The sequence below is a fragment of the Anomaloglossus baeobatrachus genome, chromosome 3, assembly GCF_048569485.1.
Source record: "Anomaloglossus baeobatrachus isolate aAnoBae1 chromosome 3, aAnoBae1.hap1, whole genome shotgun sequence".
Classification (NCBI taxonomy): domain Eukaryota; kingdom Metazoa; phylum Chordata; class Amphibia; order Anura; family Aromobatidae; genus Anomaloglossus; species Anomaloglossus baeobatrachus.
In genome coordinates, this window is record NC_134355.1 from 372,979,335 (window position 1) to 373,004,220 (window position 24,886).

At 46.4% G+C, this 24,886-nt stretch overlaps 1 protein-coding gene across 1 annotated transcript in view; it reads left to right on the forward strand.

Moving 5' to 3' along the window:
• Positions 1–24,886, forward strand: part of SNAP91 (synaptosome associated protein 91) — a 198,609-nt gene that overhangs the window by 126,000 nt on the left and 47,723 nt on the right. Inside the window, exons 14-16 of the mRNA XM_075341499.1 lie at positions 11,793–11,807; positions 11,894–12,067; positions 24,599–24,706. Of these exons, the coding sequence (XP_075197614.1) occupies positions 11,793–11,807; positions 11,894–12,067; positions 24,599–24,706 (297 nt within the window). The remainder of the gene's footprint in view (positions 1–11,792; positions 11,808–11,893; positions 12,068–24,598; positions 24,707–24,886) is intronic.

A 24,886-nucleotide genomic window follows, 5' to 3' on the forward strand; every position in this document is an offset into this window, starting at 1 on the left:
CAGCAAGGTAGAGATATATGCCTTCATACATCACAGCCTGTGCTCCAGAACTGCTGTCTGAGGTACATGTGATACAGCTCTTGCCTGACATACAGTTTCCTGGGTGCTATATATACTTTGGCTGTAGCTTGTATTGACACGTGAGTAGGATGGGCCGCAGTTTGCATTCTACTCTGGATGCTATTTTATCTTATTCTCCAAGAAACCCTTCAAGTGTCATCTGTTTTTGTAGAATATTGCAAACAAAAGTAATTGAGAGTGTGTCAAGAGTAGAGATGAGCGAACCGGCCGTGGTTCGGCTCGAGTTCGGTTCGCCGACGGAGGTCTCGTTCGAGTTCGGTTCGGCGAACCGGTTTGGCGAACCGCTCGAACCGCATAGGAAACAATGGGAGGCAATCACAAACACATAAAAACACCTAGAAAACACCCTCAAAGGTGTCCAAAAGGTGACAAACAACTCACAACACAACACAAACACATGGGAAAGTGACAATAACAAATTCTCATGCGAAAACAAAACAGCATTACGAGGAAAAAGAGGACGAGACACAGATATAGGCATGGCATGCCCTTCTAAAATCATCTAAAACACCGCAAGGTGACTCCAAGCAGAGTCTCCCTTTTTTCCAAAAATTGGGCCACACAGACATCCACCCCTTCAGTGGCAGCACTTGTGCCCCAGCTGTACACTTCACAGGTAGATTTGCGTCAAGCACATTCAAAATACACAAGCATTTACTCTCCCCAGGATGACACAGGGGTAGTAAATTTTTTGTGGATCCATGACTTGTTCATTTTGATGAACGTTAGTCTGTCCACATTGTCACTGGACAGAAGCGTGCGCTTATCTGTCAGCACACACCCATCAGCACTGAAGACACGTTCAGAGACAACGCTGGCAGCTGGACACTACAAGATCTCCAAGGCGTAAGTGGAGAGCTCTGGCCATTTTTTCAAGATTTGAAGCCCAAAATGAGCAAGGCTCCAGTTGCAAAGTCATGGCATCGATGTTCATTTGGAGATACTCCTGTATGATCCTCTCCAGCCGTTGACTATGTGTCAGACTTGTTGTCTCTGGTGGCCTTGCAAAGGATGGTCTAAAAAATTATGAAAAGATTCAATAAAATTGCTGTTACCAGCACCAGATATGGTGCTGCTGGTACGGTTAGACTGTTGAAGATGACGAGACCGTCCCATGTTTGTCGAGTTACAACTGGGAGATTCACTCCGTGCACCACGGGTGTTTTGTGGAAAAGCCGAGTTAAGATCGAGTAAGAGCTTTTGCTGATACTCCTGCATACGTGCGTCCCTTTCTATGGCTGGAATTATGTCACAAAATTTGGACTTGTACCGGGCATCTAATAGTGTGGCAAGCCAGTACTCATCATCACTTCTAATTTTAACAATACGAGGGTCATGTTGGAGGTAGTGCAGCAAGAAGGCGCTCATGTGTCTTGCACAGCCATGCGGACCAAGTCCACGCTGTTTGTGGCATAGAGGTGCTAACCGTTCTTTCTTCCTCTGACCTCTCCCCCCAACCTCTTTCAATTGAAATTTGACCAAGGTCTCCCTCATCCGCTGAGTCTTCCATGTCCATGGACAGTTCGTCCTCCATTTCTTCATGTTCTCCTGCACCTTGCTCAACATTTCGCCTGCTACCATGCGCCCTTGTTGATCCCTGTCCCCCATGGTCCCATGCCTGCCGCCTTGGTGATGAACGTCTGGACCTTGGTGATGTTGTTGTCTCTTGCGCATATGAATCCTTCTGTAGTTCCTCCCCTTCTTGTTGTCCCACCCCCTGACTCCGAATAGTGTTTAGCGTGTGCTCCAGCATGTAAATGACTGGAATCGTCATGCTGATAATGGCATTGTCAGCGCTAAACATATTCGTCGCCATGTTGAAACTGTGCAGAAGGGTGCATAGGTCCTTGATCTGAGACCACTCCATCAGGGTGATCTGCCCCACCTCTGCATCTCGTTGGCCCAAGCTATACGTCATGACTTATTGCACCAGGGCTCGGCGGTGCTGCCACAGTCGCTGTAACATGTGGAGAGTGGAATTCCAGCGTGTCGGCACATCGCATTTCAGGCGATGAACCGGCAGGCCGAAAGACTTCTGGAGCGATGCAAGTCGCTCAGCTGCGGCGGTTGAACGGCGGAAGTGAGCAGACAGTTTTCGTGCCCTGTTCAGAAGGCCATCTAGGCCGGGATAGTGTGTTAAAAATTGCTGGACAACAAGGTTCAACATGTGAGCCATACAAGGCACGTGTGTCACCTTGCCCAGGCGAACGGCCGCACCCAGGTTTGCAGCATTGTCGCACACGGCCTTACCAGGCTGCAGGTTGAGTGGAGACAACCATTTACCAAACTCAGTCTCCAGAGCTGCCCACAGCTCAGCCGCTGTGTGACTCTTATTTCCAAGACATTTCAAGACAAAGACCGCCTGATGCTGTTGCACTCTGCTGCCAGCATAGTAATGAGGGGTGCGGGATTCCTTCTGCGCAGTTCCAACGCTGGTGGCCTGACCAGGCAGGCTTAGGGCGGAGGTGGAGGACCCAGACGAGGTGGAGGATGCAGAAGCAGTGGCGGAACTTGGACAGACAGAGGATTGACACACAAGTCGTGGGGACGGCAAGACTTGTGCAGCAGACCCTTCACCATCTATCACCATAGTTACCCAGTGCCCAGTCAGCGACATGTAACGTCCCTGTCCATGCTTACTGGTCCAAGTATCTGTGGTGAAATGCACCCGTTCACAGTTTCTCAAGGAAGCGGAGATGTTGTGTGCGATATGCTGGTGTAGCGCAGGCACACCTTTCTTAGAGAAGTAGTGGCAACTGGGCATCTGGTTCTGGGGCACAGCGACAGACATAAGGTCTCTAAAATCCTGTGTGTCCACCAGGCGGAAAGGCAGCATTTCGGTAGCCAAGAGCTTACAGAGGGATAAAGTCAACCTCTTAGCTTTGTCATGGGTCGCAGGAAATGGCCTTTTATTTGTCCACATCTGAGGGACAGAAATCTGGCTGCTGTGTGGAGACGGTGGTGAGTAGGGTGTCCCGGGAAAAAGCAGGTTTGTGAAGAAAGTGCAGGCGTAGACATGATGTTGCCTTCATCCAACGTTTGTGCTGTCTGTCTGAGAGAGCTGTACACACGCACTTGTTTCCCCTTCCAAACCAACTGACGACCTACCAAGCAAACTGCCTGTTGCGGTTACAGTGGTAGAAGTTGTGCGTGGAAAACCAGGTGTGACAGCTGTCCCCACAGTCCTAGAAGATGAAGAGCGCGCGGATGCACTGGAAGGGGCAGACGGTGGATGGTCCGCTCCGCTAGGCCGCATTGCAGCACGGTGAGCTTCCCACTGGGACATATGATATTTATTCATGTGACGATTCATGGAAGAAGTTGTCAAACTGCTGAGGTTTTTGCCTCTACTAACAGAATCACGACAAATTTTACATATCACATGATTTAGGCGATCTTTTGCTATGTCAAAAAAGGACCAGGCTAGGCAAGGCTTAGAGGGCATGCGACCTGCTGAGCCACCCAGACTAGTGCTCAGAGGCAGAGTGGTGGCTGAGGATGCAGTTGTAGACGTGCTACCAGTACTCCGACTGTCCAGGAAGGCGCAAGGTAACTTCGTCGTCGGTAGCATCCTCCTCCACCGCTTCTGTTGACCTCCTTGAGTGCCTGACTGTGGGTTGACAGTAGGTGGGATCTAGATGTTCCTCATCAAGCGTTGTGTTTGCACTACCCTCCCCCTCAGACCGAGCCTCTTCCTGCTCTCAACGAATATTTAAGTTGTCATCCCAATCTGGTATCTGCGTCTCATAGTCATCAGTATGTTCCTCATTGTCTATTACAGCAGGTGTTTCAGTTTGTGACAAAGGGTCAACATTATGCTCAGAAACTTGGTCCTCACGGCCTGAATCAGAGTCACAAAGGTTCTGGGCATCACTGCAGACCATTTCCTGGTCTGTACTCACTGTAGCTTGGGAGCAGACCTCTGATTCCCAGGCTATAGTGTGACTGAACAGCTCTGCAGACTCAGCCATCTCTGTTCCACCATACTGTGCAGGGCGGATGGAGACTTCAGAGCTGGGAGAAAGCAAGTGTGATTGGGATGACAACTCAGAAGACTGGTGTTTTTTGGATGCGGTAGTTGAGGTGGCGGAGAGGGCACTTGTTGGACCACTTGAGATCCATTCAAGCATTTTCTTTTTTTTGGGCAACATCTACCTTTTGTTCCAGTTGTTAGTGTTCGTAAAAAAGTGAGCACATCCGATTGTCCACGGAAAGTAGTAGGCATCTTACTTTTGCTGGAAGATGGCCTATCTTCAGCAGATGTTAATGGAGCTTTGCCACCTTCCCCACGGACGCAACCTTTTTTTCCTTTTCCAACACGCCTGTTCCCCTTTCCACCAGCATCTGTCATTTTGCCACTCATTTTGCTAGCGACAAGTATGTCCACTTAAAATGTGGTAGTAAAAATTGAGAGGTGGTGTAGATTGCAGCGGTGGTCTACCTTTATTGACAGCAGAATAAACAGTAACTATCCCGGACAATGAAACTATGGCCCTTAAAATGGCAGCACAGTTTGCTAGTATAATAGCTTTGTAACAATGAGCTTGAGTGTGCAATGCAGAGGTGCTGCAAATATCTTTGCACTAGTGGGACACTAATAGAAGTCCAACAGCCACTTTTAGGATGCCACTAAGTTTCCTCAGTGTTTGGTAGTATAATGGCTTAGTAACAATGAGCTTGAGTGTCCAAAGGGCAGGAGGGTACAGTGGCCAGGTTGTGGGTCAGTGTAGAGGAAAGGAAGCCTCACTTTCTATCCCTTCTAATGGTGAAATGCAGCAAGGAACTCCCTGACCTTAGCTACACAGACTCTCTTATCTGTAGCTGTTAAAAACTCTTTCCACGGACCTGACTGTCACCTATGGCTCTGAGCCTGCTGTAATTAGCCCTTACAAGGGCTGAAAGAAACTTCTATCCCTATTCTGTTTAGCGCTGTGTGTAGAGCGTACACAGCAGTATCGGAGACAGGAGCTACGCCAGCGGTGACTAACACCCAGACGCAGAAGAGATAATGGCGTCCAGACGGGCAGATGCCTTTATTTATAATGCAGGGGCATGTGATATGGACATTCTATCACACATGCCGTTGCTTCTCTGGCTAAAAGTCCACTTAGCTGTGTGTGTGTGTCTGGGATTGGCTGACATGCTGGCCCGCCCCACTACACGCGCGCTTAGGGAGGGAAGGAAGAACAGAAAAAAAAATGGCGATTGCCATTATCCCTGCAGCAGTGATCTGAATGCGCTGTTCCCGTACACTATATGCTGAAATTACATAATCGTGTGAGTCACAGAGTGACTTACACTATTACAGCGGAAAGCCAGCTAGTAATTAGCTTGGCTTTTTGCTGCTAGAACCGTTCTCGAACGTAACTAGAACTATCGAGCTTTAGCAAAAAGCTCGAGTTCTAGTTCGATCTAGAACAGCCCCCAAAATCACTCGAACCGTGAACTGGAGAACCACGAACCGCGCTCAACTCTAGTCAAGAGTACACTAGGACCTGCTGCTAAGCACTGGATCGACCGTATGACACTATTTGTTTGTTTTTTTGTTTGTTCTTTTTTTACTTTTGAACTAGCATATGGAATAGCAGAAGTTGATGGTTGTTTAACATCTTAATATCCTATGACTGTTATATCTATCAGGGATTTTGGAGCAGGCTCAGAAGTAGAGCTCGCTTCACATTATGGCAGTTGTCAGATTATATAGCTGTTGTATGCCTGTCACAGCAGTGATTAGCACACCCGCCAGTTGCTGTTATTCTCCTAATTGCCACTGTCTATTGCTGATATTAGATCAGGCGGCCATCAGCTTCTCTGTGACGTGATAAGGAGCTGATGGGTTGCAATGACATCTGTGAGCTGGCTGAAGGTCCCCTTTATCGCTATTCACTTCCTGTGTGTGTAATAAATATACCTACACTATTCACAAACAGGTAGAGATATTTGGCTTTGAGATGAAATTTATGGAAAATGTGAAAAATTCACGCTACTTTATCATGAAAATGGGGCATTTAAGTAGAAGCAGGCAATTATGATTTAATCTTAAACAGTTTATTGAAACAAAAAACAACAGTGGTGGGTATACCCCCCCAATGTCAATGTCTCAATAACTTCTCAAGTGGTTTTGAGCATCAATTACCGCTTGTGTGGTGCCCCTGAGGTGTCAGGTGCCATAGGGTATTGCCTCCAGTTACAGGTGCAGTACTTATCCAGGGTTCCTGTGAGACCAGTGTCGGTAAACACTAAACACCATTAAAAACACACACATTTCTTTGCCCTTTTTCCAGACTGGGTAACAGGCTAGAGACGGATCTGATGGATGGCCACCTATTGGTCGGGGCTTATCCAATCCCGCTAGTCAGAAACCTGGGAAGGGGAGGGGGATAGTCTAGACAGTTGACAGGGACATTGAAAAGTCAATCAGGAGTTGATGTTGAGTCAGAGAGGGTGTGAGGAGACTCGAGTCTAGTGAGAAACACGAGAAGTAACATCGATGACCTAAAGGAGTACAGTCGCCCTTGGAAGTACAGTGTCAGTACTCACAGGGCCGAGCACAGGCTGGGTGCAAAGCCCTAGTTCAGGAGGACACTTTAGGCTTGCCTGTTAAATCTGCCAGGTGAGGGGATCATAAAGGTTCCTCACCGACTTTAGAGTTCTTTGCACAGCAGCAAAGAGGGAACCTGGGAACTGGGACCGAGGTCCAACCCATTGAGAGGTTCAAGCTGCCTGCCATACGGACCAGGACTGTGAGACCAGGAGGGGACCCCAAAGCGCTTCAGGCCATGGGGAACCGCCAATTACAGAAGGGTGCATGGAGGAAGAGCTCACCAGGTCATAACACCGGGATAAAAGGAACATAGGATCCCCTGAGACCCACATTGGCAGAGACCAGCACCAGGCGGGTGGCGGTACCACAGAACCAGTGAGTAAAGAACAAGTGGAGCTGCAGTCCCTCTGTCGTCTGAATTCTTCCCGCACCTCTGCATTATCAACTTACCATCATCATTCTTCCCTGGGGCTTAGCTCTACTTGCGGAGGGCCATAACATGCAAGCTGCTCAATACCAACAGCCCCAGCCGTGAGAGACTACGCAGCGGCGGCTCCCTCATATAGCCGCGTACCGAAAGTGGCGTCACAAAAGACTTTATTTTCTTTTTACCTTTTTTTTTTTTTTTTTAATTTTTTTTTCGTTTATCATTTTCAAGCGACCACCATGGCCACGGAACCGGGCACCGGCCATCCATGACACGTCCCCGTGATTCAACGCCCAGAACAGAGTACCCCACAGGCCCTGGGGTGTGTCACTTGACAACGACCTCTCCTGCTGTTCACAAGTCAAATTATTGTCTGCTGACTCATGGCATCCCACTCTTCTTGAAGAGCAGTCGTCGGGTCATTGAGGTTCTGAGGTACAGCGTTATGAGCCTCTACACAGCAACTCATGTTTTGTATGGGATTCAGGTCTGGAGAAGTGCAGGCCACTCTTTGAGGTGCCCCAATCTCCATCAGTCATTGCCTAATGATGCAACGTCAATGAGCTGGAGCATTGTCGTCCATGAAGAATAAATTATACCTGCGTTGTTAATGCAGAGACACAATTACTGGGTTAATGATGTTATTCAAGTAGTAGTGGTTTGTCACTGTACTATTCACAAAGTGTAGGGCAGTTCTATATTGACTACACACACCTGCCCACACTAACTCCACCAAAGGTCATCTTGTAACAACAATAGCTGATGCATAGTGCTCTCCTTGACATCTCGAACATCGTTGGCGACCATTATTTCTGATCAGCGTGAATTGACTTTCATCAGTTAACAGCATTAAGACCCAGTGGTCCCTCATCCAGCAAAACGATGACGACTGTGCTTGATAGTGTGGTCAGGAACCCTTGTATGTCATCTAGCACACAGACTACGCTGCTGTAAAGGGCTTTGAATTTTTTTGACGTGACACTTGGGTGCCTCTCATCTCCCTTTAAATGTGCTTGGAGTTGTATAGCGTTCATCATCCGATTCTGAAGGGTATTGTTCACAAGGAAGCGGTCATCGGTGAGGAATGTAGCAAAGGACGTCCACTTCTATGCCTTTCTGAGTCTCTTCCAGTCTTTCTGTATCTCTGTTGCAACCTGCTGATGACACTTTTTGATTCTCTATGCTCGGCAGCCACTTTCTCTGAGAACATCCTGCTTGAAGTCTCGCAATGGCAAGATACTGTTGATCAATTGTTAGGTGTCGTCTTGGTCTTATAATGTCAAAATGTGAACAGCATTATGAGGAGGACTGTTTAAAAACCAATTGTGATTGAATTCTGAAATTTATTGACCAATTCATGGATCAAACGCCGGTTGTGATTTTTTTTCCATTAAGCTCCTTGTTAGAGAACAGCAATTTGTGAAGAAAGTGCTGAAACATCGAACGGTTGGACATGTGCATTCAAAAGTTTAGAGAGAGTCACATTAAGATCACCTGAAAAGGTTACAGTGCATTATAGGTCACCCTGAAAGCCACGCCACATATCCCCAACTTTGTGTGCGATGTATGTATGTTGGTGTCGGTGTGTCTTACAGCCCAAAAAATATGTATGATAAATAAATATTGCTGTGTGTTTAATGATGGGTTATAGCAGCTTTTTTTTTTTTTTTTTAAAAGAAAAAAAAAACTTAAAGCAATGATTGCAACCTAGACAAGATGTGGACATATGAATAAAGAAATGTGTAAAATGTGTACATTTTTTACAAAGTATTTTTTTCATTACTTCCTTTATTTCCCAGAGATCCAGTTTAAGTGTTGGAGTTGCAATATTAGACTCAGGTTAAGGGGAGCAATTTTTTGGGAAACAAAAGTTTGTTTTTCTGATCTTCCAACCCTTTTAAGTTAAATCTTTTTTTTTTTTTTTTTTTTTTTTTTTTTTTTTAAATAATGGTAAACATTAGGAATGTTATCCGTTAAAGGGAATCTATCACCAGGTTTTTGCCACCTAATAGGAGTAGATGTAGGGACAGAGATCCTGATTCAAGCAATGTCACTTACTGAGCTGCTTTGTTTAATCAGCAGGAAATTATCAAAGCTATACTAATTTATCATTAAAGGAATAATTGGTCTCCTGCCACGTATTGAAGCATATTCATAAACTCTGCATAACCCCTCCCCGCCACTGATTGGCATCTATCTATGTACACTTTACATGGACAAAAAAAATGTCAATCATTGTTGTGGGCGGGGCTATAATGCTCCACCATCAACTTCTAGATCTGCAGCAAAGGGTGTTTTTTTTTTTTTTAAATCATGACAGCAAGTAACCACATAAGTGACACATTGCTGGAATCAGGATCTCTGTCTCCTACATTATACTGCTCTCAGATGCGGGAGCAAAAACTGGGTGACAGATTCCCTTTAAAGAGTAATTTCCATCCCAGAAAGTGATGGAATATTGTGGGATATACAATTTTTTTTTTTTTTTTTAACCTGTTAAGGTCTAAATGTCAAAGCCCTCATCAATTCTGAGATTACAGGTTATTGGTCAGCAGATTTTTGCTATGAAAACTGAGATCTGCATGATGTAGAGGCAGAGTCTCCTATCAGTAATATATCACATACTCAACTACTTGGTGCAGTTTTGATTTAAAATCCAGGTTTTTGTCTGCTGTAGATGTAGCAGTGCTCTGAAGGCGGAGTTGTGTATAAACCTGCCCACACCACTGATTGACAGATTCCTGTCTACACTGTACATTGTCAGCAAGGTGCCAATCAGTGGTGGAGCTGGGGTTACACGGACTAGCTGGACTGCCTGGCACTTGACACCTAGTCTTTGTAATGCTCACGGGTGCAAGCAGGAGTGGACCCACTGGGCCGCAGCATCGGCTCAACCTGGAGAGGCGTAATTTAAGCACCTACCGAGTACTCACCAGAGCCTCTGATGGTGCGGTTGCGCTTGGCTGCTGGTAGTCTCCCAGGAAGTCCTGGTACTGTGACAGATGGCCCCAGGGTTCGGGGTAGTAGTCAGAGAGTCTGAGGTGGGCAGGTGCAGCCGGGATGGCTGATGCAGATTGGACGGCTGGGACTGGCAGGTATGGCGGAATCGTCTGATATAGCAGATGTAGCTGGGATGACCGGTACCAATGGCTGCAGCTGGTATGGCTAGTACACCAGTCACTGAGGCTAGAGCGGGCATGGCTGGTACAGCGGGCACAGAAGGTAGAGCAAGCACATACTAAATTACAGATACGTGTTAGCACACAGTGTTAGACTCGGCAAATGGGATAGGACCTGGCAACTAGTAACTCATCTCTTGGGGTAGACCACTTTCCCAGGCATCTTCTACAAGGGCAGGATGCCTTAAATACCTAATAAAAGGGCCCAGCGTCCCCTAACCCGGAAGTATTTAAGACTAGGAACGCACGGGCTCTGGGAGCCGTCGGCAGGGACCAAAGGCACAGAAGCTACTGCTGGGCAGCTAGGAGGGGGAGTGGCAGCTTCACCACCATTGTAGGGGGGGGGGCAAGACAGTGTGGGGACTTTGGTAGCAGCGCTACATTCCTGCAGTGATACTCTCTTGCTGATAAAACACAGATTGTATTGAAACTACAGCAATCTGCTGAGCAAGGGACACATCCCTGGAATCTGGCTCTCTGCAACCTACTTTATCCTGCTATGTTTAATAGCAAAAACCTGCTGTCAAAATCTGCAGCGCACCTCCCATATAAGACTTAGAATTTGATATAATTATGATGCTAAAGCATGGCAAAATTCATAAATTGCTGTTTGTGTAGGGTTTCTTAAGTTTCTCGTGCTTTTATTTTGGATTCGTTTTTGCAGTTTGTATGTAGCATGAAGGCTATCAATTGAAACCACTTGTAAGAGACCTCCATTGTCATGTTCATCAAGACTTGAGGATGCTGCAGCCACTCCAGAGATGTCCTCTATATGCAGTCTCATAGTATTTCACTTCTGTTTAATTTTTGGGATACAATTATCCAGACTTTTTGTGTTCAGATAAAAGAAAAAAATGATAGAAGATGAATGAATCACATTTTAGGCATGATTAAAATAAATAAATAACCTACCTAAAATTTCTCTGTTGCCCTAAACGTGATACCTATGGTGGCTGGCAATCCTGTGGAATATGCTTGTCAGCTCATGTTTGATATTGTTAATTTATAATATCCAGAAATACACATCACTCCGAGAGAGATATGGTGTCAGAGTGGGGATCCAGGCCATAAATGCCGAAAGAGAAGAACTCTGAGCTCAGAGGCATGGAATTAATTGGTGACAGTTTAATGTGGTAATCCATTTACAAATAATTAACGTTTCGACCCCACGTTCTGGACCTTCATCAGTACATAACCGATTGGCATGGAAGGAGAGGTTCCAGGAGATGAGTGCGGTGGTAAAGCGACTGTAGTCATCCCGCACACATGACTATGGTCGCATTACTATAGGATTAGCACATTACACTTATTCATGGCATGCTTTTGAGTGCGGAGTTCTTCTCACTTGCTATTGTTCAGTTGTGGCTCACTGTTGGTAGGTATGACGGATAAATCCTACAGCGATGTGCTTGAATGTATTAATATTCCATGTATTTGGCATCACTATCCTTTCCTGTTTTCTTTTTCACCACTCTGCAGGTATTATGCAAAGTCTCTTCTTTTATCATACCTCTTACACTTGTTTTCTCTTTAATCGCTTGCTTAATGGATCACATGACAGATCTTTTGGGTGAGGGTGAGTAATGTTTTTCTTTCCGGCTGTGCCTTTCTCCGTGCCTCTTCTTCTGACCTAACTTTATCCCCCTTCCGTGTTGCATGCAGACTCTCTCTCTGCACCTTCTACTTCTCTTATCTCAGAGGCTCCTCAGCTTTCTGACCCATTTTCAGCTGAGCCCAGTGCCCTTCCTGCTGCTTCCACTGAACCTCCAGCACCCTCAGTGTCTCCGGCACCTGCCACTCTTAGTACTGCCAGTGCTGATGTCGATCTCTTTGGAGGTTAGTAAGGCTGTAGATGTCTGCTTTCCATGCATTCCCTTGTGTATCCTAGAATATAGTATTGTGTGTCAATGTCCCCTAGTGTAATCTTTTCACATTAAGACGATACCTAACATTGGAACATGCAGGTGTCGACTTCTGCGTTTGCTTCCTTTTCTACAAGTGAGAGAGCCTAAATGTTTCCACAAGGAAGTTATCCTTTCATGCTACATAGCAGGGTCACTAGATGGCAGAATATACACAGGACTGCTGCCATGTAACATTAAGGTGGTAGTCAATGAGATTTAAAAAAAAAATAAATAAAGGCTCATGTTCCTAGACTTCAACGTTACTTCATGTGATTTTCCAGAGGCATGGCTTGCTTGTTTCTGCGAGCCAGCCCCTGACCAAGGCTTATGACAGTTTGGATGCAGGTTTGTCCCTCTGGCATCCTCCACCTCCCTCCTTGAACGAGCTCATTCTCCACTGCCTGCCTGAACCTCTCTAACTTGTGTATGACCACCTGTTAAGGAGTATGGTAAGAGAACTCTAAGAACAGGAAGAGTCAATTGACAGGTCACAAACAAGCTGTGAAGGTGCATGCAGTGCAGAATGAGTGAGGGGGAGGAGATTCCATAAAACCCGCACACAGGCATTGATAACCCTGGATCAGGATACGTCCTACTTTAGGGGTTATGGCGTTTGTTGACACAAGAGGGACAGGGAGCACTCAGCAGTAGCAGTGCTGTGATTTGAAGTCATAGTGACAAGTAGTCAACGCGCATGAACTTGCGTACAGTCGTGGCCAAAAATGTTGGCACCCTTGAAATTGTTGCAGAAAATTTCTCCCAGAAAGTTAATGTAATTACACATGTTTGTCATACACATGTGTATTTGCTTTTGTATGTATTAGAACAACACAAAAACATAAGGGGGGAAAAAAGGCAAATTGGACATAATTTCATACACAACCTCAAAAATTGGCCTCACAAAATTGTTGATGCCCTCAACTTAATACACATCGCTTTTGAATAAATAACTGCAATCCATTGCTTCCTATAACAATCAACAAGCTTCTTGAATCTCTAAACTGGAATTTTAGACCATTGTTCTTTTGAAAACTGCTCTGGTCTCTCGTATTTGAAGCGTGCCTTCTCCCAACAGCAATTTTAAGATCTCTCCTAAGACTTTTTTTTTTTTCTATTAATTTCTGGGGGCTTGTTGAAAGTATTTTCAGGGTCATTGTCCTGGTGGAAGACCCCTGACCTAGGAAGTAAACCCAGCTTTCTGACACTAGGCACTACTTTGAGACCCCACATCCTTTGGTAATCTTCAGAGTTCATGATGCCTTGCACACAGTCAAGTTTGCAGAGGCAGGAAAGTAATCACAAAACATCTTTGAACCTCCACCATATTTGACTGTTGGTACTGTGTTCTTTACTTTGTAGGCCTCATTCCATTTATGGTTAACAGTAGAATGGTGTGCTTTACCAAAAAGCTATATCTTTGTTTCATCTGTCCACAAGACTTTTCTAGAAGGATTTTGGGTTAGGCTATGTACGCACTAGAAATGTGAATTTTCTCAAGAAAATTTCTTGAGAAACTTCTGGGAGTGAAAGATTTCCGGACCTCCGGAAAAAATCCGCACCAAATCCGCATGCGGATTTGCCGCGGATTAGCCGCGATTTTCCCGCGGGTGGTTCCCTGCGGATTTTGCAGGCTGTACTGCCGAAATCTGCAGGGTACCTGCGAAAATAATGGACATGCTCATTTTCTCAAGAAATTTTCTCGAGAAATTCTTCTCAAGGAAATTTCTTGAGAAAAATCCGCACAGTGCGCACAGCTATTTTTTTTTCTCATAGAATTTGCTGGGAAATGTCTGCACAAAATTGCAGACTTTTCTCAAGAAATTTCCGCAGCAAATCCGCGGGTAAAACGGTCTAGTGCGCACAGAGCCTTATGCACATACATTTGGACAAACTGAAGTCTATCTTTTTTATGTCTGTGTCAGTAGTGGTGTCTTCTTGGGTCTCCTGTCTCGGCATTTCATTCAAATGTTGACTAATAGTTTGCACAGATATTGATGCACCCTGAGCCTGCAGGACAGCTTGAATTTCTTTAAAACTTGATTTGGGCTGCTTATTCACTATCTATACTATCCTGCATTGCACCCTATCATCAATTTTTCCCTACCTTTCATGTCCAAGGAGATTAGCTACAGTCCCATGGGATTAACACTTCTTGATTTTATGTTGCACACTGTGGACAAAGTAACCAAGATCTCTAGAGATGAACTTGTAACCTTCAGATTGTTGATATATTTTTCAACAATTACAATTTTGGTTCTCAAGTCCTCAGACAGTTCTCTTCTCTTTCTGTTCTCCATGTTTGTACACAGACACACGTACACAGACACACGTACACAGACACACGTACACAGACACACGTACACAGACACACGTACACAGACACACGTACACAGACACACGTACACAGACACACGTACACAGACACACGTACACTACAGAAATTAAGTCAACTTCTTCCCTTTTTATCTGGTTTCAGGTGTGATTTTCATATTGCCCACACTTGTTACTTGCCACAGCTGAGTGTGAACGAGCATCACATGCTTGAAACAGTTGTTTACCCACAATTGTGGAAAGGTGGCAATTTTATTTTGTACAGTACATTTTTGGAGTTTTGTGTAAAATTATGTCAAATTTGCCTTTTTGTTCAAATTTGTGTGTGTGTTGTTCCAATGCACACAAAGGAAATAAACATGTGTAATTGCAATAATTTTCTGGGAATGATACTTCATTTTCTGGAACAATTCCAAGGGTGCCAACATTTTTGGCCATGACCTGTAAAAGAACATGAAGGGTGTTCTGAGCCGTTAAGCTTTTTGACACAATGTGGACTGAAATACTTCATCTCCCTGGGTTACCCCTTTTTAATGAGATTGATTCGTGCAAGGACTCTTCTGTAAAGTTATTGACCATGCAAGTATAAGGTTTCCGATTACGAACTCTGACCACCAACCTTCTCCGTCTGTTCCCATGGAACCATGATGTTCCTTAGGCTAAGGCGTCATGGCGATGTGTCTAGCGACACTGAAATTGCAGCATTGGATGTAATCTCCTATTGTGTCACTGTGCAACCTTTAACATACCGCAACACATCACAAATGTTTTCAAATGTGTTGGATTTACGGTCTCAGGTTGAACACAACACACTTGCCATTGACGTCAATGCAACATGTATAATTTACCTGCAACTTGGCTTTTTTTATTTACACCAAAATCAGAGTTCTAAACTAGTTGTGTGACAGTAAATCACACACTGTTTGCCGCAAGACACATCCCAATGGAGCCACAGCCGAAGAACCTGGTTATGATTCCATGGAAGAGAAAAGCAACAGTTTTCACGTTAATGCACTTTGTGTGGGAGAATTTGTCCGTCGCACAGTACTGACGTCCAGTTCAGAAATACTTATGAGGGAGTGTTCGTTCACATATATCATAGGCACAGTGCGGCAGGCGTGGCTGTATACATTATCCACAAGAACATATATTGCTGACAGTGTACCTGTAAGTTTCTGCTATCAACTATTCCATTTCAGCTGATGTGTTGTGCAGGGCCTTTATTTTTTTTTTGTATGACTAGAACCTATTAAGCAGGCTGGGAGTTGTGTAGTTTTAAATTTAAGCTGAATGTTCCATTGATTTTTTTTCATGATACTTTATTGTTCTAAACTTGACCTCTATCCTCGTGAATAAAGGTAAAAGAAAGGCATTTCATGTAAATACAGCTTATTGGGGAGACCTACTTTTAATATGCATTAAATTGTATTTACAAGTAAAGATGAGTGATTGCGTTGCGCAACGATGGTCCAGGTCAGTGCCTTCTGGCCGTGGACAGTAGCTGCACTAGTTTTCTGTCCTTCCTGATTCCTCGGTGCAGCATTTGATTCACCGACCTGGGGTGACTGAGCGCCAGCACAGCGAATCAGATGATGAGCCTGGATCCCAGAAGGTCAGGGCAGTTCCTGTCCACAACTTGAGAGCACAGACCAGGACCATGGACTGGAGGTTGCATGATGCGATAGTTCTGTCTTTGCTATTAGTAAATTGGACTGAAGACTAATATACCGTTTCCACCCATATCCTGTGCACCACCATTAACTTGAGAACGGCGGCAGCTATAGGCATAGAAGTGGTGTCTAGGTATAGTAAAGTAGCCATGCGCTACGCAATGAAATCACCTATTGCGCCACCTGGTGGAAAACAACGGAGTTAGCATTTTTATCTTGAAAACGGAACAAGATAGAGAAAAAAAGTGAATTACAAAATTGTAGGGTATCATCAATTCAATACGAATAGACACCTTGCGTACAGAAATGATATTATTTGAAACCCATGACCCCCACCCCCAAAACATTGAATGCTGGTCACGCATATGGCGCTCATTTAACTTTGATGCTCAAAGTGGCCACCATCAGCTGCAATGCACATCTGGACTCTGGACAGCATACTGTATCTTGCTGCACGTTGTGCAATATGGTAGGTGACTTGTTTGCACAAGCATCTGTGATATGTCATCGTAGGTCCTGCAATGTTGGTGGAGGGATCGCATACACCTGCTGTTTGATGGGACCTCACAGAAGTCCAATGGGGTCAGGTCAGGTGAGCGTGGAGGCCACTCCACGCAGCCACCATACCCAATGACTTGTAGGAAGGTCTCCATGAGGTATTGCTTCACGTCTGCAGCTGTGAGTTTTACACGTTGTAATCATAGCATTTCGGTATGCAAGGTGTTGATTCGTATTGAATTGATGATGCACTACAATTTTGTAATTTACTTTTTCTCGATCTCATTCCGTTTTCGAGATAAAAATGCTAACTGTTGTTTTGCACCAGGTGGCGCTATAGGTGGTTTCATTGTGTAGCACATGGCTACTTTACTATACCTAGACACCACTTCTATGCCTATAGCTGCCGTCGTTCTCAAGTTAATGGTGGTGGACACACTGTATACCCTAATGGAGAGCAAGTTTTCAAAGCTTCTGCTCTGGACTACTTCCATTGGCTATAATATTAATCAAAAAATACCTCAAGAAGGAATAGGTGTCTCTTTTTCACATTAAAAAATAATTTTTTATTCAGAAATTTTGGTTAAAATTACATCAAATGCATATTTATAAATACTAATAAAAGGACTGGATCGAATGCCCATAATACAGCAGCAGCGGTTAAACCAAAAATTACAACCTTTTAATTATTAGACCAACCAGTATGTAATATAATTTTGATGTTTTTCAAGAAATAAAGCATAAAGTGCAAAGTGCTTTTTCATTATAGAAAACACCAAACAATTGTAGAAAGGAAGGCATTTAAGTGAAAAACCGTTATAATGCAAGTGCAATAAACCGCAATGAATATTGCTGAATACAAAATACCTTAGAGATGGTCAGGGTTGTTAGGTATGCCGCAATATATTGGGATATATTGCGACATACCTAACAACCCTGACCATCTCTAAGGTATTTTGTATTCAGCAATATTCATTGCGGTTTATTGGCACTTGCATTATAACGGTTTTTCACTTAAATGCCTTCCTTTCTACAATTGTTTGGTGTTTTCTATAATGAAAAAGCACTTTGCACTTTATGCTTTATTTCTTGAAAAACATCAAAATTATATTACATACTGGTTGGTCTAATAATTAAAAGGTTGTAATTTTTGGTTTAACCGCTGCTGCTGTATTATGGGCATTCGATCCAGTCCTTTTATTAGTATTTATAAATATGCATTTGATGTAATTTTAACCAAAATTTCTGAATAAAAAATTATTTTTTAATGTGAAAAAGAGACACCTATTCCTTCTTGAGGTATTTCTTTTTCGCTCTATTGGGAGACCCAGACAATTGGGTGTATAGGCTATGCCTCCGGAGGCTGCACAAAGTACTACACTTAAAAGTGTTAGGCCCCTCCCCTTCTGCCAATACACCCCCCGTGCTCCCACGGGCTGCTCAGTTTTTTGCTTTGTGCGAAGGAGGTCAGACACGCACAGCACAGCTCCACAGATTAGTCAGCAGCAGCTGCTGACTATGTCGGATGGAAGAAAAGTGGGCCCATATAGGGCCCCCAGCATGCTCCCTTCTCACCCCACTCTTGTCGGCGGTGTTGTTAAGGTTGAGGTATCCATTGCGGGTACGGAGGCTGGAGCCCACATGCTGTTTTCCTTCCCCATCCCCCTCTGGGCTCTGGGTGAAGTGGGATCCTATCGGTCTCCAGGCACTGAGACCATGCTCCATCCACAACTCCTGTGGAGCCTGATGGATAGGAGCCGAGTATCGTTCAGGGACATGGCCCTGCATCTTGGAGGTACTCTGTATCCCTGTGGGGACCGCGCACGGCATCACCTCAGCTTTGCTGGGTGTGCTAGTGCACCGGGGACCGCGGCGCTGACCGGGTCTATATGTGCCATTACACACTCGGCGTCGCTGAGTGTGTTTATATGTAAGGGCTACCGCACTAACCGCCGCTGCCATGGGACACTGCGGCGCGGCTGGGACTTGTAGTTCGCCGGGGACTTTCACGCCGGCCGCGCTTTTACGGCGGCCGCGTTTATTACTAGAGTCCTCGGCTTCCTTGCGGCCTAGTTTACTTTTCTCCCGCCCTCAGCCCTGACAGGCAGGGGGAAGGGCGGGACGCTGCACGGAGCGAGCAGCTCTGAGGGCTGGAGTATGATTTACATACTCCACCCCCCTCACTGTGCACGGTGTGAGCACCAGTTCGCGCTCTTTCTCGGCCACGCCCACAGCTCCCTCATCTCGTCAGGACGCCGCAGCCATTCCTGTCAGCTCCACCGACGCTGCAGAAGAGGGACAAGTCCTGGGAGACCCCGACACGGTCTCTGGTGGCCTCACAACCGCTTTAGGCGGCTGGTAAGCAGCACCTGTTGGTGCTAGCCCCATGGTGCTGTAGGGTATTGGTACATTATTTGTGTATCATATATACTTTACACTGTATGAGCACAGTGCATTCTGGCTATATACTCAAGGAAAACTATAGCATGGCGCCCACAAAAGGCAGGGGTGCCAAAACACAGGCTTATTATGCTGCCTGCGCCGCTTGTAAGACCCCACTACCGGCAGGTTCCACTGACCCTCATTGTGTGCAGTGTTCGACCCCTGTGCCACTTCTTCAGCCGGAGCCTATGCTAAGAGGGGCCCAGGGGGAGCCACCTGTTGGCACTGTCCAGGTGACGGGGACTGAGTTTGCTAAACTCTCTGAGACTATGGCTAAGATACTAGAAGCCTTGCAGTCCAGGCCGGTATCTCAGCAACGGGACCCTGTTGAATCGTTGTTCCCGGGCCCCCCTCAGTTGGACCAACAATGTCCTCCCGGGGTATCTCCTACATCCCAGTCTCTGAGGGTTCTGACTTAGACCCCAGCCCCAGATTGACTAAGCGGGCTCGCTTAGAATTTCCCTCGACATCATATTGTTTAGGGTCTCAGCGGGGGGAATCTTTGGTTGATGATGCGGAGACAGCTGATCAGGATTCTGATCCTGAGAGCGCTCTCAATCTTAATACTCCAGACGGGGACGCCATAGTAAACGATCTTATTGCGTCCATCCATCAGTTGCTGGATATTTCTCCCTCAGCCCCTCCGGCGGAGGAGTCAGCTTCTCAGCAGGAGAACTTTCGTTTCAGGTTTCCCAAGCGGACACAGAGTATGTTTCTAGACCACTCTGATTTCAGAGAGGCAATCCAGAATCACCATGCTTGTCCAGATAAGCGTTTTTTTAAGCGCCTTAAGGATACACGTTATCCTTTCCACCCGGACGTGGTTAAAGGTTGGACTCAATGTCCCAAAGTGGATCCTCCAATCTCCAGACTGGCGGCTAGATCCATACTTGCAGTGGAAGATGGGGCCTCGCTCAAAGATGCCACTGACAGGCAGATGGAGCTCTGGTTGAAATCAATCTATGAAGCTATCGGAGCTTCTTTTGCCCCAGCATTCGCAGCCGTATGGGCGCTGCAAGCTATCTCAGCAGGTCAAGCGCAAATTGAAGCAGCCACATGCACGGCCACGCCACAAGTGGCATCCATTACCACCCAGACCTCGGCAATTGCGTCTTACGCTATTAATGCTGTCCTGGACTCTGTGAGCCGTACGGCGGTGGCGACCGCCAATTCGGTGGTAATCCGCAGGGCCTTGTGGCTACGGGAATGGAAGGCAGATTCTGCTTCCAAAAAGCGCTTAACCAGTTTGCCAATTTCTGGCGACGGGCTGTTTGGCGAGCGTCTGGATGAAATCATCAAACAATCCAAGGGAAAGGATACATCCTTACCCCAGCCCAAACAGAACATTCCCCAACAGAGGAGAGGGCAGTCGAGGTTTCGGTCCTTTCGGGGCGCGGGCAGGTCCCAATTCTCCTCGTCCAAAAGGTCTCAGAAAGAACAAAGGAACTCTGATGCATGGCGGTCTAAGTCACGTCCTAAAAAGAACATTGGAGGCACCGCTAACAAGGCGGCTTCCTCATGACTTTCGACCTCCTCTAGTAGCATCCTCGGTCGGTGGCAGGCTCTCCCGCTTTTGCGACGCCTGGCTGCCACAAATAAAAGACCGCTGGGTGAGAGACATTCTGTCTCACGGTTACAAGATAGAGTTCATCTCTCGTCCCCCGACTCGATTCTTCAGGTCTTCTCCGCCTCCCGAGAGAGCCGAGGCTCTTCTGCAGGCGCTGGGCACTCTGAAGGCAGAAGGAGTGGTGGTCCCTGTTCCTCTTCAGCAACAGGGCCACGGTTTTTACTCCAACTTGTTTGTGGTCCCAAAGAAGGACGGGTCTTTCCGTCCTGTCCTAGACCTGAAACTTCTCAACAAACACGTAAAGACCAGGCGGTTCCGGATGGAATCCCTTCGCTCCGTCATCGCCTCAATGTCCCAAGGAGATTTCCTTGCATCGATCGATATCAAAGATGCTTATCTCCACGTTCCGATTGCCCCAGAGCACCAGCGCTTCTTGCGCTTCGCCATAGGAAACGAACACCTGCAGTTCGTGGCACTGCCATTCGGCCTGGCAACAGCCCCACGGGTTTTCACCAAGGTTATGGCTACTGTAGTAGCGGTCCTCCATTCTCAGGGTCACTCGGTGATCCCGTACTTGGACGATCTGTTGATCAAGGCACCCTCTCTAGAGGCATGCCAACACAGCCTCGACGCTACCCTGGAGACTCTCCAGAGTTTCGGGTGGATCATCAATTTTCCAAAGTCAAATCTGACACCGGCCCAATCGCTCACATACCTTGGCATGGAGTTTCATACCCTCTCAGCGATAGTGAAGCTTCCGCTGATCAAGCAGCGGTCACTACAGACAGGGGTACAATCTCTCCTTCAAGGCCAGTCACACCCCTTGAGGCGCCTCATGCACTTCCTGGGGAAGATGGTGGCAGCAATGGAAGCAGTCCCTTTCGCGCAGTTTCACCTGCGTCCTCTTCAATGGGACATCCTACGCAAATGGGACAGGAAGCCGACGTCCCTCGACAGGACCGTCTCCCTCTCTCAGGCGACCAAAGCTTCCCTTCGGTGGTGGCTTCTTCCCACTTCATTGTCGAAGGGGAAATCCTTCCTACCCCCATCCTGGGAAGTAGTCATGACGGACGCAAGTCTGTCAGGGTGGGGAGCGGTTTTTTCTCCACCACAGGACTCAGGGTACGTGGACCCGGCAAGAGTCCTCGCTTCAGATCAATGTTCTGGAAATTCGGGCAGTGTATCTTGCCCTGAAAGCGTTCCAGCAGTGGCTGGAAGGCAAGCAGATCCGAATTCAGTCGGACAATTCTACAGCGGTGGCATACATCAACCACCAAGGCGGCACACGCAGTCGACAAGCCTTCCAGGAAGTCCGGCGGATTTTGATGTGGGTGGAAGCCACGGCCTCCACCATATCCGCAGTTCACATCCCAGGCGTGGAAAACTGGGAAGCAGATTATCTCAGTCGCCAGGGCATGGACGCAGGGGAATGGTCCCTTCACCCGGACGTGTTTCAGGAGATCCGTTGCCGCTGGGGGGTGCCGGACGTCGACCTCATGGCGTCCCGGCACAACAACAAGGTACCAACGTTCATGGCACGGTCTCAAGATCCCAGAGCTCTGGCGGCAGACTCCTTAGTTCAGGATTGGTCGCAGTTTCAGCTCCCTTATGTGTTTCCTCCGCTGGCACTGTTGCCCAGAGTGTTACGCAAGATCAGGGCCGACTGCCGCCGCGCCATCCTCGTCGCTCCAGACTGGCCGAGGAGGTCGTGGTACCCGGATCTGTGGCATCTCACGGTCGGCCAACCGTGGGCACTACCGGACCGACCAGACTTGCTGTCTCAAGGGCCGTTTTTCCATCTGAATTCTGCGGCCCTCAACCTGACTGTGTGGCCATTGAGTCCTGGATCCTAGCGTCTTCAGGGTTATCTCAAGAAGTCATTGCCACTATGAGACAGGCTAGGAAACCAGCGTCCGCCAAGATTTATCACAGGACGTGGAAAATTTTCCTGTCGTGGTGCTCTGCTCAGGATTTTTCTCCCTGGCCATTTGCATTACCTACTTTTCTGTCCTTCCTTCAATCTGGACTGGAAAAGGGTTTGTCGCTCGGTTCCCTTAAGGGACAAGTTTCAGCGCTCTCTCTGTTTTTCCAGAAGCGCCTAGCTAGACTTCCACAGGTACGCACGTTCCTGCAGGGAGTTTGTCACATCGTTCCACCTTACAAGCGGCCGTTAGAACACTGGGATCTAAACAGGGTGCTGATGGTTCTTCAGAAACCACCATTCGAGCCAATGAGAGATATCTCCCTCTCACGACTTTCGCAGAAAGTGGTTTTTCTAGTAGCAGTCACTTCTCTTCGGAGAGTGTCTGAGCTAGCAGCGTTGTCGTGCAAAGCCCCTTTTCTGGTTTTTCACCAGGACAAGGTGGTTCTACGTCCGGTTCCGGAATTTCTCCCTAAGGTGGTATCCCCCTTTCATCTCAATCAGGATATTTCCTTACCCTCTTTTTATCCTCATCCAGTTCACCAATGTGAAAAGGATTTGCACTTGTTAGATCTGGTGAGAGCACTCAGACTCTACATTTCTCGTACGGCGCCGCTCGGATGCACTCTTTGTCCTTGTCGCTGGCCAGCGTAAAGGGTCACAGGCTTCCAAATCAACCCTGGCTCGGTGGATCAAGGAGCCAATTATCGAAGCTTACCGTTCGGCTGGGCTTCCGGTTCCCTCAGGGCTGAAGGCCCATTCTACCAGAGCCGTGGGAGCGTCCTGGGCTTTGAGGCACCAGGCTGCGGCTCAACAGGTGTGTCAGGCGGCTACCTGGTCGAGCCTGCACACTTTCACGAAGCACTATCAGGTGCATACCTACGCTGCGGCGGATGCCAGCCTAGGTGGACGGGTCCTTCAGGCGGCGGTTGCCCACCTGTAGGAAAGGGCCGTTTTACGGCTCTCTTACGAGGTATTATTTTACCCACCCAGGGACTGCTTTTGGACGTCCCAATTGTCTGGGTCTCCCAATAGAGCGAAAAAGAAGGGAATTTTGTTTACTTACCGTAAATTCCTTTTCTTCTAGCTCTAATTGGGAGACCCAGCACCCGCCCCTGTTTTTTTGTGTACACATGTTGTTCATGTTGAATGGTTTCAGTTCTCCGAGTTTCCTTCGGATTGAAGTTACTTTAAACCAGTTTATAATTATTTTTTCCTCCTTCTTGCTTTTGCACCAAAACTGAGCAGCCCGTGGGAGCACGGGGGGTGTATTGGCAGAAGGGGAGGGGCCTAACACTTTTAAGTGTAGTACTTTGTGCGGCCTACGGAGGCATAGCCTATACACCCCAATTGTCTGGGTCTCCCAATTAGAGCTAGAAGAAAAGGAATTTACGGTAAGTAAACAAAATTCCCTTCTTTTTGATTAATATTATAATTTAAGGTGTTTTATACGAAATTTTTGATCATTTATTCCATTGGCTATAGCATAGCGCCACTAACAGAGTGGTCTTGATTTCTTTATTTCAGCAGACCAAGCCAATCCAACTGTTACGTGGCTGAACTTTGAACAAAAGTATATAATATTTCTATTTACAGGCAAACGTGGTTATTGGTCTGAAACCCCATCTCTGTCCTCTTTACTAAACTTTTGTATTTTCTGATTCTATGATCCAAAAGAGCTATCTGTACCCCATCCTTCAGTAACTTCTGTTATTCAATACCAGGGGCATATCCTTGCTTGAACACCGTAAGAGTAAAAAAAAAGAAATGTACTTTGCTCAAGCAAAGATATACATTAGTAGCTGGTAAGTAGTCTTGTGGTTGTGCTGCTAACCATGTGCATGGAGCCCTTATACAATATAAGCTTATTCTTTTTATCATGTGCTAGAATTGACTTATGCAGTCAGACAAAAGTACGCTTATTGTATAAGGGAAATGTAAAATGATTTTCTTATTTTTCTTCTTTTTCTCCCTCTTCTTTTTTTTTTTTTTTTTTTTTTTTTTATTTGCTTCCATTAAATCCCGTCACCCTAGATGCCTTTGCTGCTTCTCCTGGTGAAGCACCTGCAACATTAGAAGGGGCTGCAGCACCACCTCCCCCTACCCCTGTTGCAGCGGCTCTTGATGCATGCTCTGGAAACGGTGGGTTTCATAATCTGCTCCTTGTCGCCTGTCGGCATGCCTTGCATTGACTTAATTTAATTTTTGTTATTTACAATATACAAAGAGTGAATAGCAATTCATTGCAATAATGTAATTGTTGGTACTGCTTCCTTGGCATAGTCAACTACACATCCAGCAGTCTGCAAAAGCGAATTTTGA